This window comes from Nelumbo nucifera, chromosome 1, assembly GCF_055504915.1.
Source record: "Nelumbo nucifera cultivar China Antique chromosome 1, China Antique-T2T, whole genome shotgun sequence".
In the NCBI taxonomy this organism is placed as follows: domain Eukaryota; kingdom Viridiplantae; phylum Streptophyta; class Magnoliopsida; order Proteales; family Nelumbonaceae; genus Nelumbo; species Nelumbo nucifera.
The window spans coordinates 169,669,345-169,685,243 of NC_142649.1; the positions used below are offsets into that span (position 1 = coordinate 169,669,345).

A 15,899-nucleotide genomic window follows, 5' to 3' on the forward strand; every position below is an offset into this window, starting at 1 on the left:
AAGGCACACTCCCATCAACCCATCAGGCGTATAGCAATTAGCATTGCTTGAACCAGATTACCAAGCAGCGGACCTCGAACATATCAATCTTATTCCAGAGTTGCACATAAAGGATCATTTATGTGAATCATATGAAACAAATCAGGGCAACTCTTTGCAAGCACAATATTCATGAACGGCGTTGCAGACACACCAAGAAAAAAGATGTAATTGATGGTCAAGTGGCTTGTTATCGAAATTGGAAGATCAAAATCCACTTTGACATAGAATTTGGAGACGAGAACAACAATGCCATCCATAAATAATATACCGAGTCAAATCTGCGAAAACAAGCCAAGAAATCAAATCGTACAGACAACTCATGTGAATGGGAAAGCATGTTAAGATGGCAAGAAATGGGGTTCACGAAAGCGGTCTCTAAGACAATTGAATTAGTGCTTGAAAGGTCAAAGCATAATCCCTTAAAGAATCATCTTGATCATCTTAGACAGAACTGTTGGGTAGTGAGACGTGACAGCTGCGCAAAGATTTTATCACGGCAACCAAGCTCTGGACCGGCCATCAAAAGGAAGCAGAAGAACCAAGGGCTAGGAGGATCTGGATTTCGAGGTCCTAGTTGCATCACCTTTGATGATTTCTATCAGGCCCCGCTGGTGTAACCTTCTTCAAAAAAGAAAAACCTAAAATAAAAGGAAAAGCAGAAAAGGAAACACCAGAGATTTGTACTGTGTCCAACAAAATAACCAAAAGTTTGTTGTTGCAGGCCAATACCGCAATAGATAGCCAATAAAGGAATGTCCCCTTTGCCCCGAGACCTCAGAAAATTCATCTTCCACCAGAATAAATTTATCCAGCTGTGGATGAAAAAAAAATCCAAAAGGAATGCATCCATCATATATCATTTAGTTGGACTCTGAAGTATAACATGCAATGAAAAACCCAACCATGAGCAGTTAGGATCATCTAATGGCTGTGATATTCTGATCTTCATGTGGCACCAGGCCACCAGCCACATCAAAATGTCCCGAATATACCCAAACATGCCACCTTGACAAATATAACTCGCAGACTCACATTCATGAAAATGAGGGTAGAATTAACCAGACTAGAACGTAAGATGAACCCCAATCTGCACCAATCAGCCAGTCAAGTTACCTCACAACTAGCTGAACATGTCAGCCTCAAAACAAAACAACAAAAGGTTTTCTATACCCCACAAAAGTCAGTCACTGGAAAAACAAAGATAGGAAGTTTAGCCTCTACATGACAATACCTAAATATACCTTGTGTTATTGCCAAAGATTAATTAGGTGGCTTGAATTCCCTTCTGTTCTCTATAACAGCCCTCTTTCTTGTGTCAAAGTCAACCTTGTCCAGATCTGATGCTGTTCCTAAGTACCCATAAAAGATCCTTTTCTTCTCCCCTGTCTTCTCATCCACCTTCACCAGGTTTGGATTATTTTCATCGTCCTTGCCTGATTTTGAGGACTGAGCACGGGCCCAACCCTCACGCCCATGGCCTTCCTTCTCAAAGAATTCTGCTAGGCGTGTGGCCTCCTTAAGGCCTGATTGGTCGGCAGCAAATTTCACCACTGTAATGCCCAGATGACCATCCTTACCATACAAAGACTTGGATTTTCCACCACCAAAGCCAAGATCTAATAACAAAAAGAACAAAGCAGAACCAAGGACTTATTAGAAAAGATAAAAATATCTTAGGTAGTGTGCACAGCATGAACACCAGCAACAGGTAAGCATCATGAACAAGGGTTGTGCCATCTCCACTCTGAAGTATGGTTACAATTATTCTTGAGAATAGTATGGTTCCAGTTCTCATGAGATTGATTTAAATTGCCATAGAAGTACCAATCAACAAAATCACAAACCACTAAAAATACATTGAATGGAGACAACAAATCCTGGAACTTCCAAATGGCCTAAAATCACCCAGCAAACCAGTTACCAGAAGGCAACTGATGACGGTTGTCAGACAAGGTAAGTGGCCAAAGTTTACAAAGTGTTTCTGCTTTTCTATAGGGAAAGAAAGAAATATGTAAATACAACTAACCAAGACTGAAGGAACCAATCTTAGAACAAAAAATGACATGATATCCAGCTTGACACACTCAGGAACCAACTCCCACCATAATTCCCATGGAATAAAAGCTCTTCAAAAAGTCTCTTCTTTTCAGGAGGATAAGAAACAGAAGCCGGGGGGGGGGGGGCATCCACTGACAGGACATAACAGGAAGATACTTTGCATATTTAGCCATAGTACAGGTAATTCAGAACCTGTTTGATCTTGGGTACAAAAAGAAATCAAACATTACAAGACAAATTACCCTAGTTCACAGCTACATGACAGCTAGCATCCACTTCACTCCTTTTCCCAGAAAGATTTGCCAAGCATAGAAAATTTACAAAATTGGTCATCTTTGCATTTATAAAATTAAAAGGTTTAGAATATTTGATCAATCAGATGGAGAAACATAACTCCCACATGAAAGATTCAAATCCAGAACATAACGAAACAAAACATAGTATGAAATGAATAAATGTTTCTGAGGTCAGATTAGACTCCATCAGAAAAGGGATTGCCATCATCTAGTAGAAAAGAGATAGTAATGCATAAACCTATTGCAATCAATTGGCAAGTATAACAAGTTACGAGAGCTGATTTTCCTCGCACTTGATCTTGGGGAGCCATGTCTTCGGTGTCTCTTTATACTGATTACAGATTAAACTATTCCTATCTGACATGATGCCCATTGTGAAATGCTATGCTATTGTCTGACGAGACCAAAGACGGAAAAATCAAAACCAATGTTTTAAAACGCGGGGGCATGACGTGAGGCGTTCCACTGCCTAGAGGCATGAGGCGAAGCCCCCCAGCCGAAGGGGCAGGGGGCAAACCACTTTCTTTCCCCTTATCTTTTCTCCCCTTCCCTTTCTTTTCCTTTCCTTTTTTTTTCTTTTTTTTTTGTCTTTTTATATAAGATGTGCATGAGGCATACGCCTCTAGCACACCTCATAAAAAAAGCACATGAAGCGTATGCCTCTTGCACCTGAGGCGTACGCCTCAGAGGTGTCAGCGCCTTCGGCATACACCTCAGGGCATTTTGGGAGCACCCCCTCCAGGCATACGCCTCCCACGCCTTTTAAAACACTGATCAAAACGAAGGGTACATGGGACTAATGCTGTTACCTTGTGCCAATTCCCAATTGGTCACATTCATAGAGAGGGTTACAATTAACAAAAATCTCACATAGAATTAGATCTGGACACCTGATCCAAAAATGTTTCTTAGAAGATATGATCACCAAGATTTAATGATCAGCATCCGAAGCAAATTACAGAGGATAACAAAATAGGCTATTTTTATGGTGCAAATATCAAGTACTTTTAAGAAAATGTGCATAGAATATCTGCTGGCAGCAAAAAATGGAAGCACCATGAATAACCACCCCCCTAGAAATAGCCCAACTATGTTACAAGAGAAAGAACTCAACTTGACACAACTCCGCTTCAATTCAAACCATCCAAAACAATCATACGTTGCTGTCAAATTGTAAGCCTTTAAATAAATTCTCACTACTACAGATCATGTTTTCATTACCCTATTGAAAACAACCACCTATTTGTTTCTTCTGGCGAGATAAAGTAAGAAACTAAGAATCCAGGATTCTACCTTATGGAAGGACAAAAGCAGGTGATATAATACTTTCATACACTTGAAGAAAGAGAAAATTATAAAGGATGAATCATGTTGATGAAGGGCCAGAAGGAGGAAAGAGGCCATCAAGCCATTGAAGCAATAGCAAATGAAGAGATGAGAGAGAAGGAGATGTTTGAGGTTCAAAGCAAGTAGATTGCCATCCTCAAGAAACTGAAATAGATCTTTGGCTTTAGTTGGTTATAGTTAAGTTAGTTTGCTGTGGTAGGTCCAGACTTAGTTGGATGGAGCCACGATGTTCCCTTTGTTTATGCTTGCAGGCTCATAGTTTTGTCATTAATTTGGGTCATTTTGGGTTTGGGGTTTGTTTTTAGGGGGTTTTAGGCATGCTGCCTTTATTTACTTCTAATACCACTGGACCACTTTGTATTTGTAGATGATGTTATTGCTGTCTTTATTGCTAAATGGCTACTTGTAAACTGACTTCAACTAGAAATAAGGAAATTTTACATCCTTTGATACCAAATGCATGTGTATCATGAGAGCATGGATGACAGAACAATGGCAGATGTAGAATGAAACAGCCATGGACTATGGAGCTCATAGAATGGGATTAGGTGTTGCATGAGCTCACAAAACGGGATGTTGCAGAGTGAGGGGGGGGGGGTATGCAACCGTGAGTATCAAAATAAGGAGGATTGCAGGAGAAATGACGTACACCTGCAGCTGCAAAATGGCCAGATAAATTAGCAGAGCATGGAAAGGTCCACCCTCTAGTGACCTCCCTCAAAGAAGAATGCCTATACCCCAAAAGAGAAGCTTGGATTCTGGGGCCTCCCCATATTTTTGTATTGGCATATTCTTGGGCTGAGTGTAAAGGCCCACCCTCTAGTAATGTCCCCAAAGATGATTGCTTTGCCTATGCCCCAAAATAGAAGGCATCTATCCATTCATATAAGAAATAACTTGCAAAAACTATATAGTCCTGCATCAAGAATACGTCAAAGACCAGGAAATATTTTTGCCTAGAGATGCACCCGAACAACAATTTTGCCTCCTGGCCATTTGATCAGTCATAACAATAGGAAATTGATAAGGATGTTCCCAATATGCCATAAAATTCAAAAGGGTAGATGATGTAGAAATTTCTTAATGACTCTTGTGAAACCCATGCATCACCATTATGACCAGAAACATTTCATCCAATAGAATGTTGACCAACCAAGAAATAATACATTCATGGAATAAATTTAGGCAGGATGAAGATATCAAGAAAGATTAAGTGAAAAACAGCAACACTAGGATAGGATAGAATCAGAAACAAGCAACTCTGGGTTTGGGTATATCGGGTTAACAACAAACGGAGACTCCAAAACATCAATATATGAGAATAGGAGAAAATTTATTTAAGACTAGCAATTTGGGAAAAGAATATTGACCTTGATGTGGTGGAACTGCAGCAAAGGATTTCCACAGGGTCACATAGGACAAGCATAACTCAATATCGACTAACATAGAAACCTAAATGACATAGAAAGGTACCCACTCAAATGAACATGATTAAGAAATTCATTCATACTAATTCAGAACCCAAAGATAATTATAGTGTAGTCAACCCAAGGGAAATGTCAATTGGTCAGTGCCAGTGATGACAATTAATTAACTCAATATCAACTAACATAGAAACCTAAATGACATAGAAAGGTACCCACTCAAATGAACACGATTAAGAAATTCATTCATACTAATTCAGAACCCAAAGATAATTATAGTGTAGTCAACCCAAGGGAAATGTCAATTGGTCAGTGCCAGTGATGACTAATTAATCAGGAAAAAAGTGGTGCTATATAGCATGTCAATCAAGTAGTGGGTAGGGGTCCTAAAATCCAGCTGTTCGACCAGTTAATACTTGATACTTTGACTACACTAAAAATCCACATTTAAAAATGCAGAGTAACATAAACAACGTTTTCATCTCTTAGAATCAAAGCTACCATTGAAGGATTATCATCTAGATTATGTTCCAAGATAAACTCATCCAGAAAAGGGCAACAATCTCTAGAAGATTTATAATTCGAGGGAAAAAATAGAAAATTTTCAATAAAACAAATGAATGGACTCCTAATATACAGCTAAGAAATTTTGGTGACCACTGCACTACCCCTTTTTTCAGAAGGAAAAATTGTAAAACCAAATAGAATCATACAGAATAAAGCATGTAAGAAAACATTATACCTCTAAGTTTAGTATCCATCAATTTGTTTCCCAAACCCTCCATGCGGCCATCTTTGCCCTTTCCAGAATTTGTGTTGTGAATGATGACCACTGGTGGCCACATAATCAAATCATCCCGACTTACAGCCGCTTCATCAGCAGATAATGATTGATATGCCTTTGAGTTTTCAGGAGGTTTCATGTAGTTCCATCCCATCAGGACACACAATGCCTTGTGTAAGCCAAGGTGATCATAACGCAAATCAGCATTTTGAGAGTTGTATGCATGCATCACAAGAGCATGCACATCTGGAAAATCTTTAGATACCCTGTAATTTTGAACATTGTGTGCATTGGATGATAGGAAGTTCAGATTTTGCACTAGAGTAACTAAAAGCAGCTCAAAGTATGTAGTTGGTGAATACAATAAAAACTTCAGTACTGAAAGCTAAGATGCTTGTGACATCCCATCAAGTAGGATTTAGGCATGTATATAACGCACTAATTTCTTAAGAATTCACTCTTGGCGTATTATTTATTTAACATTCAAAAGTGAGTTCAAAACCAGTCAGAACCCATAGGTGAATATGCAAAAAATGGAAATAGAACTCTCGCAGACCCTAGCTAGACATGAAAATCAAACTGCAAATCAGTGTACATGTATCATGTATCATTATATCAGCCAATATCTGGACCCACTTCAGGTTAATTAATCTCTAAAACACAAAGCTGTTTATGAAAGACACACTAATGAACATGCATCCAAAGGTGCCTTTACAAGTTCGCACATCCACCATATAGCTGTGAAAAATCTAAAAAGAAAATACTTGTGCTGGTATAGGACAGTACACTTCAGGTTAATTAATCTCTAAAACACAAAGCTGTTTATGAAAGACACACTAATGAACATGCATCCAAAGGTGCCTTTACAAGTTCGCACGTCCACCATATAGCTGTGAAAAATCTAAAAAGAAAATACTTGTGCTGGTATAAGACAGCACACTCATGAGACTACCTTGGCTAAGATTAAGATAGGAACTGAATATGGTAGTTACCCAGGCTTCACAAACTTAAGGACAACCACAGGGTATAATTTTAACCACATACCCATTATTTACAAGAACCTTTCTTTGCAAAAATAACACTATCAGCATGCACTCAAAGCAAATATAACTACGTAAGTAAACGACTAAGATGTGATTCTCAAAGATGAAGACCACCGGTACAAAATTTAGCACCTAATGACCATCATCCCCATGGAAAGTTTTTAAACAGGGAAAAGAAAAATCACCAAATTTATTAGATAGTAAACTCATGTCTTATCAAAAGGGAAAAAAAGATGATAAACCCATGAAACCTGGTAGCGAATAACTAATCCCTTTGCAAACCTAAAAAATATTGACATGCACATTCAATAATAATTTCCATGTACAAAGCCCAGAGGAAACAAATATGCAAAACAAAAGGTAAAAACCAAAAGTACAAGGGAGAGCAACTCCAATACTTAACAAATTACTCCAACATATCTTATATGTAAGAAGGCAAACATATGCATGAACAGGCATGCACACAAACAGCAACAAAAAGGGTTGGAAAGAAAAAGCAATTCCCACATATGAAGAAGGTGGATCATGGAAGTCATGTGTCCAAACACTTGTTCCCTGTCTATACAACCGTGCTCAGAACAATTAGGAAACCTATAAAACTAGTAACAATCTCAAAAGTGCCAAAGCACTGAGATATAGTTGCCTGTAAGATAAGTGAACAACTAGATCCAAAGGAAAAGTCTACTATCCAGTTGCACTCCATTGCCGACTACCAAGCATGGAAGAACAAATAGACATATTATCTGTTTAACCAAAATAATTGCTCTTAGCTAACCAAGCCAAAAACCTAGATGCTATCATTCAAGACAATCAGATACCTTTCACCTGAATAATAACTTAAATAATCAGCAAAGCTTGATGCACATCATTGAAATTCCAAAGATAGAATCAAGTATCAAACAGAAGAACAGACACCACAACCCCTGTTTCAAACAAATATAGGAGATTTGTATATAAATTAGCACATCTAACAACCAAAAAAGAATCGCAGATAAGGAGCCTAGCAATGATATATGAAAATAACTTCAAAGGAAAAGAAACAGCTGAGCCTACTTGATAAAATGATTAATCAGTGGCATGGCCAGCATGAACTGAAAAAATTCAAAGTTTTAATGCAATTAGAGAATGGAATACCAGTCAAAGACATAGAGTACATTTGCGCATGAATCCTGCATGAGGGAAATAACAATTAATCAAAGAGGAAGACTGATGTGTCGTGCAGACTAAAGGCAGTCATGAACTGGAAGGCTCGTGAGCTGCTGATCTGCAGGGTGGAGTACCATCACATCTACCGTGAAGCTAACCAAGCTGTGGACTGGGCAGCAAGGGAAGCTTTTTCCTACCCAGACTCCTCTTTCCTTTTGTAATGCTAATATGCCCCGACCCTTGGTTTTTATTTGTTGGGGTGATTTTTCGGGATGAGCTACCTTCTGTCTTGTGTAGCTCCTCTGGATTTACCCAAAAAAAAAAAAAAAAGAGAATCCCCCTCCCAATGGTGGGGAATGGAAGAACCATAGAGGAGACCATGAAAAACAAACAAAAAAAAGTCATCACCACAGAAACTGATGGCAAACCTCCCAATAACATGAAGCAGCATTATCTTTGAATGTCAAGACGTCATCATTAGACCAATGCACTTAAGGTATTGAGTGAGGAGCTTACTTTGCTTTAACCTACTACTCAAGTGTCACATAGAAGTACCAGAATACATTTTTAAATCTAACTTTCAATAAATCCTATACAAACAATACAGCTTATAAGCTCAACCATACAACATAAACAACACACAAGAATCCTCTCTCTCCCTCCCCCCTTCTTTTTTGAGGGCTTAAGACACACATGAATCAAGATGGCCACAAAACCATCTTATTACATCCATCTTCATGATCAATAAACTCTATACAAACCATAAAGCATATTAACCAAACTCTACAGCTTAAATAACATAGAAGAATCAAGATACCAGACATAGAATACAAATAATGGGCAAGGCATATAGTTCAAAAAAGAAACATTTTTGGTTGGACATCCTTGACCACCAAAGCATAAATTGATGCAAGATGCATCACATTTTCCCTGTTGCAAGAAGACAATTGTTAATGACAAAATTTCATACTTGAATAGTAACACAAAGAAAAAACTCTTGTATACAAGACTGACACATCTATGTCTACTCCAATATATTATTAAAAACCATAACACATTGCTCACAAGTAGGACACAGACCATCATAACACGCACAAAAAGGCACAAGCTGAATCGGTACTCATACAAGCAGCTGAACATCACTCAGCAACCAATTACGAATGAAAGACATGAGGTCAGAAAACAGGCATTCACTCCAGAACATCCATTAGATGTCCATCCAGAAATAGATTTCCTTTGGATATTCTTAAATAGAACACGGAATAATATGTCCAGTCTGTATCAAGCAAAAGTGTCTTGGTATCATGCACTGTTTCTCCAGACAAGCATAACACACGAATTTTGTAGACAAATACTCGAAAGAAAAATATTCATAAAAAAAAAATACTCGAAAGAAAAATGACCATCTACAAGTCATCAGCCTAGCAACTGGTTAGATCACACAAGTCCTATATATTATCTCAAATAACACCACGATTTATATTGCATAAATGGCAATAACATATGCACAGTACCAGCTAGAGAGAGAATCAGATAAAGATGCATTCCAATGCAATGAAATAAAAGGTGCACCCCCCCCCCCCAAAAAAAATGTCAAGAACCATGGGATAAGAACCAAGATCTCCAAATTGAACAAGTTAAAAGTGCATGCATATGATGTTTCTTTTTTTTTTTTGATAAATACATGCATAAGATGTTTCAATCAATATCTTTTAATCAAAAAGACAAATAAAATACTAAATGGGGTAAAGTGCATGCATATGATGTTTCAAAACCACCTGGGCTGTTTTTTAAACAGCCGAGCTTTTCTCCCCTTAAACAAATAAAAGTAAAAGAACACAGGTTGGTTGTATTCAGGACCAAGGTTCAAAGTATCGATACGATACGCCCCGTATCGGGTGTATTGTATCACATTGGCAGGGTTCTGATATACCTATTTAAAGGCGTATTGTATCGCATTGGCAGGGTTCTGATATACCTATTTAAAGATGCACAAGCATAAAATTGTTTGTGGTATGTAAATAACATGAAAATAACTGTAAAAAGTTAGCCTTCTAACAATATCACATAAAAAAGGCACATGAACCCATACACAATCACAACCTAAAATGAAAAGCGAATTTAAATAGTTGGAAGTATAGAGCTCACAAACACAGAACCAAGGTTCAAAGTATCAACACGTATCAGCCGATACGTATCGTTCCAGGACCCCTCTGATATGCCCCTATAGTGGGTGTATCGGAGGTCTGACCGGTTCAGGGGGTGGAGGAGCCCTAAACCAGCCCCCCTGAACCGGTTTCTGAAAAAAAAAATAAGTAAAAAAATTAGTATCGATTCGCCCGATACGCCCCTACCGGCATATCAGGCGTATTGATATTTGAACCTTGCACAGAACCTTCTACAGAACATCACAGTGGTTTCTAATATTGCATATAGACAAGATAAAACCATACCAGGATATAAACTTAAAGCAGGCAACCAATGCTCCCAACAATCACATATAGTTTAGGACAACCAACTAAATGATTATTAAATTCTTCTCAAATGATCAATTATAGAAATAGGAAAAAGAAAGTCCCATGCTCTGCTAGCAGATAACCAGCAGAAGATGATAAAAACAAAAAGCAACCAGAACAATCACAAGTAGAGGTTGTAATCACGTGCCTAGAACATCAATAGAACAAACCTAAATGATTTTATTAAATATTCAATGGTAAATTTCTAAACAACTATAGGAAAAAAAAAGTAAATTTGGAAGCACAAACCCTAGAACAGAATTTACTGGAGAAAGTGGTCCTATTATCATAAACAACAGAATCTCATTTGTAAGTACTTCATACAAAAGCAAATGCATAATCCACCAGTGACAGGCACTTGGGCAACTTTTGAAGGCATTGAAACAGTGAACTAAACTAAATATATAGCAAATGCTACAGATAATGCTATCATAAAAGAGTTCTATAAATGATAATTTTATTTGATGATCAACAGTACAGCATTAATGGATTGAAAGTGAGGAAAGGCACCAAACTGTACAAGGTGTTATTGTACAAACCAAAGTGAGGAAAGACACCCTAGCAAGGGAGTCAGTCATACTATTTGCGGATCTGCAGATCCATCTGAACGATCAGTTCAAACTGGTTCCCAAAGCTCATACCTGTCTAATCAGAAAATGCATTCCATGGCATACCAATACAAAGAGTTATGGCAATCAAGGTTCAAAGTATCGACATGGTATGCCCAATACGGGGCGTTTCATATCGTTTCTCTTGGTGCCTATACACCTATTTACAGGTGTTTTCACGAACTCCTTTTTTTATTAAATAATATATATATAATTATACTTAAAACTGAAATTTGGAAAAGAAAAAACTAAAAAAAAAGGTGTCGGTTAAAGTACTGGTACACCTCTGCCAATACACAGGTGTATCAATACTTTGAACCATGACGACCATAAATACTTGGCAATCTCCTCCAATTGTATAGGCGCTATCAATGTGGTGAAGCAATGACTAGTAGTTTTGACCTCTCTAGTTGATAGGCACCAACTAATCACTAAAAAAATATGTTCTAAATTTAAGATATTCATGCAATCTGATAAATAAGTTAATCTAAACTACAATTATGCAAGAAAAGAATGAGATGGAAGTGGTAGGGTATCACAGCCTTTGTTTTTCAAAGAAAGAAACCTTGGCTATTCAGTGTGCCGTTGGTTTGTGGCAACTCCATACCAACACACCATTGATTGAGAAAAAAACATAAAATATATCCTCCAATACCATCTTTTATTTTATGCCTTTTATATTGTCATCCAATCATTTGCCCTAGGAAATCTTTAATAACTTTTTAAATTCTTTAACCACTTTCTTCATGGGTGCCCTAAGAGAAGGTTTGAGTTTATGAGGTATCCTTCCCCAAACAGAAATGTAGTTTTTCTTCCATGATACAAAACTCTTGGAAAATCTCCCACCATTACATTCCAAAAACATCTTCTCTTGGGTTCCCAACCAAAGGAAGGCTCAATATTTAATAGGCAAAAATTTCTCTTCACAACTTATTCTCATGCACAGTCCTCTAGTTTTCTTTCCATTAGATTGATCTCCACAAAAAACCATAATATACTTTGAAAAAACCATGATAGTATATGGACACAACACACACCATTATCCAACAAATCCATCTCTTCCTCAAACCCATTTTTGACAACACCTATCTCAAAAGAAAAGAAGTAAAAAACTCCACATGGTCACAAGCTCTCCCATATCTAATTGATAAATGAAACCATTTCTTGTTTAAGTCTTCAAATCATCTAGACATCTACCATCTCATTGGCCACCAAAATCCCACATTCACAAAAGCCCCTTATTCTTGAGATACCATCAAATGCAGCATCTTTCTCAATATCATTGATAGAACTTATTTTCATCTAAGAAATAAATACACACTTTTAACCAAAAAAACTAACTTCCTAGTCTATGTGGTTACATGAACCAACCAGACAAAAATATAACTAAATTTTCCATATTGCCCTAGAAACCTGGCAAATGATAAATTTGGTTCAATTTATCAAACAACACATAATTTTGACATTGCACCTTCAAATATATGAGATAGGGAAGGTATCAGTGATGGATGGGGAGTGGCAGTAGCAACCTAAAGATGGTGTCAGCCAACTGCCAAATCATTGTGATGATGTCAGCAGTCGCCAACAGGACATAACAAAAACCTAATTTTCCATATTGCCTTACCAACCTAAAGATGGATGCCATCCCAACAGAGAAATACTTATACAGAAAAAAAAAACTTAAGCAACAAAGGTACCAATAAAAAAAAAAAGCTAAGAAATGAAAATTTTCATAGAAAAAACAAATTTTATATTGCCCTAGCAATAAAAAACTACCTAATCCATGTGGTGATGTAAGTCATTAAGACAGAAAAAACATTTTTTTCATATTGCCCTAGCAACTGACTGAAGCAATAAGTCCAAAGGCAAAACAGAATTAAAACGATAAATACCATTGTCTATTAAATCGAGCAGCAAACTGTTGTGCCACTACTGATAATAATGATCAGAAATAGTTTTACCTAACAGTGCTTCAGCCTTCCACAAATAACAAGAGAATATAAGAAAGGCAAGAAGGATCTTCAAAGAGCTACAACCAAGGAAATCCCAAAAAACTCCTCCCTTTTGGAAGCTCAATACAACCCAACCCTCCACTCTCAACATACTCATACATAAAGGGAATTCTACTTTCATGTTTGAGCCCATACCTGGGTGATGTCCCTATGCATTATAGACAGCTACGTCTTTTTTCTGAAGCAATTAGGAGTTTTTTTTTTTTTTTGTCAACTTCCTAACCCAAATTGGAGTGTATAAATAGAGATCCAAACTCTTAAGTCGAGTCTTTTGACAGAATTATTGTAATTGAATTTTAGATAAGTTAATGTGATGAATGAAGTTAAACTTGGAGAGTTCTGGTTGTAGGCATGTCTCTGTGACCTTTGGAGATGTTTTAAATTCTTCTCACAGTCATATGTTCTAATAACAAGATTTTACCTCCTTCCTAATCTCCTGTTCATTTTTTATGCATGTCAAGTTGTGTACTTGCTTCTTTGCCTATATTCTTCATCCTTAATCACACAAACCATCTTCTTTCTGATGCAGGTGCTTATAAGAAAATTTTAAGCAAGGCTCAAAGAAAGAAATTGAAGAAAAGGGACAAATAGAAGACCGGCAGAAATCATTGTCAACCATAAAAAGTGATCGATTGTGCAGTCAAATTTGGAAACAGACTCCCTGTATGTGCAGGTTTAAAGCTGTATTCATCTGTCCCTCCCCAAACACCGCATTGCCGGGAGTCTTGTGCACTGGGCTGCCCATTGACCAGTCAAATCTTGTTTGATTTGGCTGAAATTTGGTGGCACTAAAGTACACTTAGGGTACTAAAATACTATGGATTTTCAGCTCTATCTGACATGTGGAATTGCTCCAACCAAAGACTTCAAGTTGGTTGATTTTTGGGTTCTGCAACTCATGGTCAAAGTCCTAATCAACAAGCTGATTAGTAGGCATATTATTATGAAGCCAACAGCTATAATGGAGGTTATTCTAGCTTATTTTTCTATTATCTCTTGTTTATTTGCTTGATAATACTTGTGGCTGAAGCCTATCGTTGTGTTACAAAATTTCTGCTTCACTTTCACCCTAGAAAAATCTGAAAGTTGCAAAACCTCTATCAGTTCATAATTGAATAGTTAAGTATTGTGTCATTATTAATGCCTCCATATTCCGAATGAAATCACCATCTCCTTTTTTCAGTTTATCAGTGCACCTAATATTTTCCAAGGTTTTGAAAACCGACCCGGAAACGGAACCGTTCTAGCTACTGGTTTCCAGGTCAGCGGTTCAACCGTCCGGGTTGAACAGTTCGGACGGTTTGCATATTAGAGCAAATGTTTATATGAGATTTGCCCTAATATGCAAACCTCATAAGAGATGTCGGCTGAGAAAGGAGAAAGGAGAACTGTTGTCTGAGAAAGAAAAAAAAGAAAGAAGGAAAGAGAGGAGGGAAGGAGGGAAGAAGGAAGAGGATGAGGATGATTGGATGCTCACCGGCGACGGCAACAGCGACGGCGACAGCGAGGCGGCGGCAACAAATACAGATCTGAGACCTGAGTTCTTGGATCTGAGATCTGAGATCTGAGTTCGTGTCTTCTTCTTCTTCTCTTTGTGCTAGATCCCAGATCTGAGTTTGTGTCTCAGACTGGATCTCAGACCTGAATCATCTGAGTTCTCTCTGCAACTTTATATTGTGAACTGTTGGCCGGGTCGAACGAGTTGACGGTTCAACTGCCCAGGTCAGTGGTTTTTTGACGAAGTCAACGGGTTTTGACCCAATAACGGGTTAAGGGTGAAACAAAACCGGTTGTCTGGACGGCTTCTGGACCGAACGGTCCGATCGTCCGGGTCAACAACGGTTCAAAAACTTTGATATTTTCAGAAAAAAAAAAAGAAAATTCTTAACTTGTCAGAATTGTTAGAAGTAGTTAACAGGAGCAGTATTGTCTTTTTCATGTTATTCTTTCTCTCTTATATTTGCTGTAATTTTCCTATGGGTATTGTAGTCATTTCAGCCTTAATAGAATGTTAATACAACCTGGGTCGACAGTAAGGAGAAGTGAACAGATTTCTCCTTTCTAGTCTTCCCTCTTTTCTTCTCTTTCCCTTCCCTTTCTCTTCCTATCTTCTCTTTCTTTCTTCTATCCTTTTCTTCACCTTTTCTTATTTTATTAAAGTTGGAACTTGGTATCAGAGCCTTGAGGTCGACTGTACCACTCGCGGCACTGTTCACGTGTCAACTTTTTGTGCCTTAGGAATAGAGAATATTCTCTATTCTTTGTTGGAAAGGAAAAGGACTTAAGAGGACTGATCACCCACTTGGAAAAGAGGCTTTAATGCCTCAAGTTGTAGTGTTGTGTGAGTTGGTGGTGTTTTTCTAAAAGCCCTCTATTCGGCAGTTCAAAGAGAGCAGTTTTGTGATGTTTTGAGTTGTGAGCTAGGTGCTCCTCAATGTGTGGTGATTTTGTAATGGTTTGTGTTGTGGTGACACCTTGTGGTAAGTATGCAATCTTTCCCAAGTTTTTCTTAAGTAGAGGGCTGATGATTCTTGGTGTTTTTCCTAAAGAAAAGGGTGTGTTACAGTAGTTGCATACCAGCTGTTTGACAGTTTGCCTAGGTGACAAATCAGTGATCTCCCAC

At 37.8% G+C, this 15,899-nt stretch overlaps 1 protein-coding gene across 4 annotated transcripts in view; it reads right to left on the reverse strand.

Moving 5' to 3' along the window:
* Positions 1-269: 269 nt before the first annotated feature.
* The window catches only part of LOC104596534 (uncharacterized), a 34,983-nt gene continuing 19,353 nt past the window's right edge, over positions 270-15,899 (reverse strand). Inside the window, exons 2-4 of one of the 4 annotated variants that reach the window (XM_088895195.1) lie at positions 5,910-6,217; positions 1,284-1,658; positions 270-320 (exon numbers count right to left, since the gene is read on the reverse strand). In XM_088895195.1, the coding sequence (XP_088751321.1) occupies positions 1,303-1,658; positions 5,910-6,217 (664 nt within the window). In that variant the 3' untranslated portion in view covers positions 270-320; positions 1,284-1,302. The other 3 variants (XM_010257736.3, XM_010257735.3, XM_010257734.3) reach the window with 3 other exon arrangements.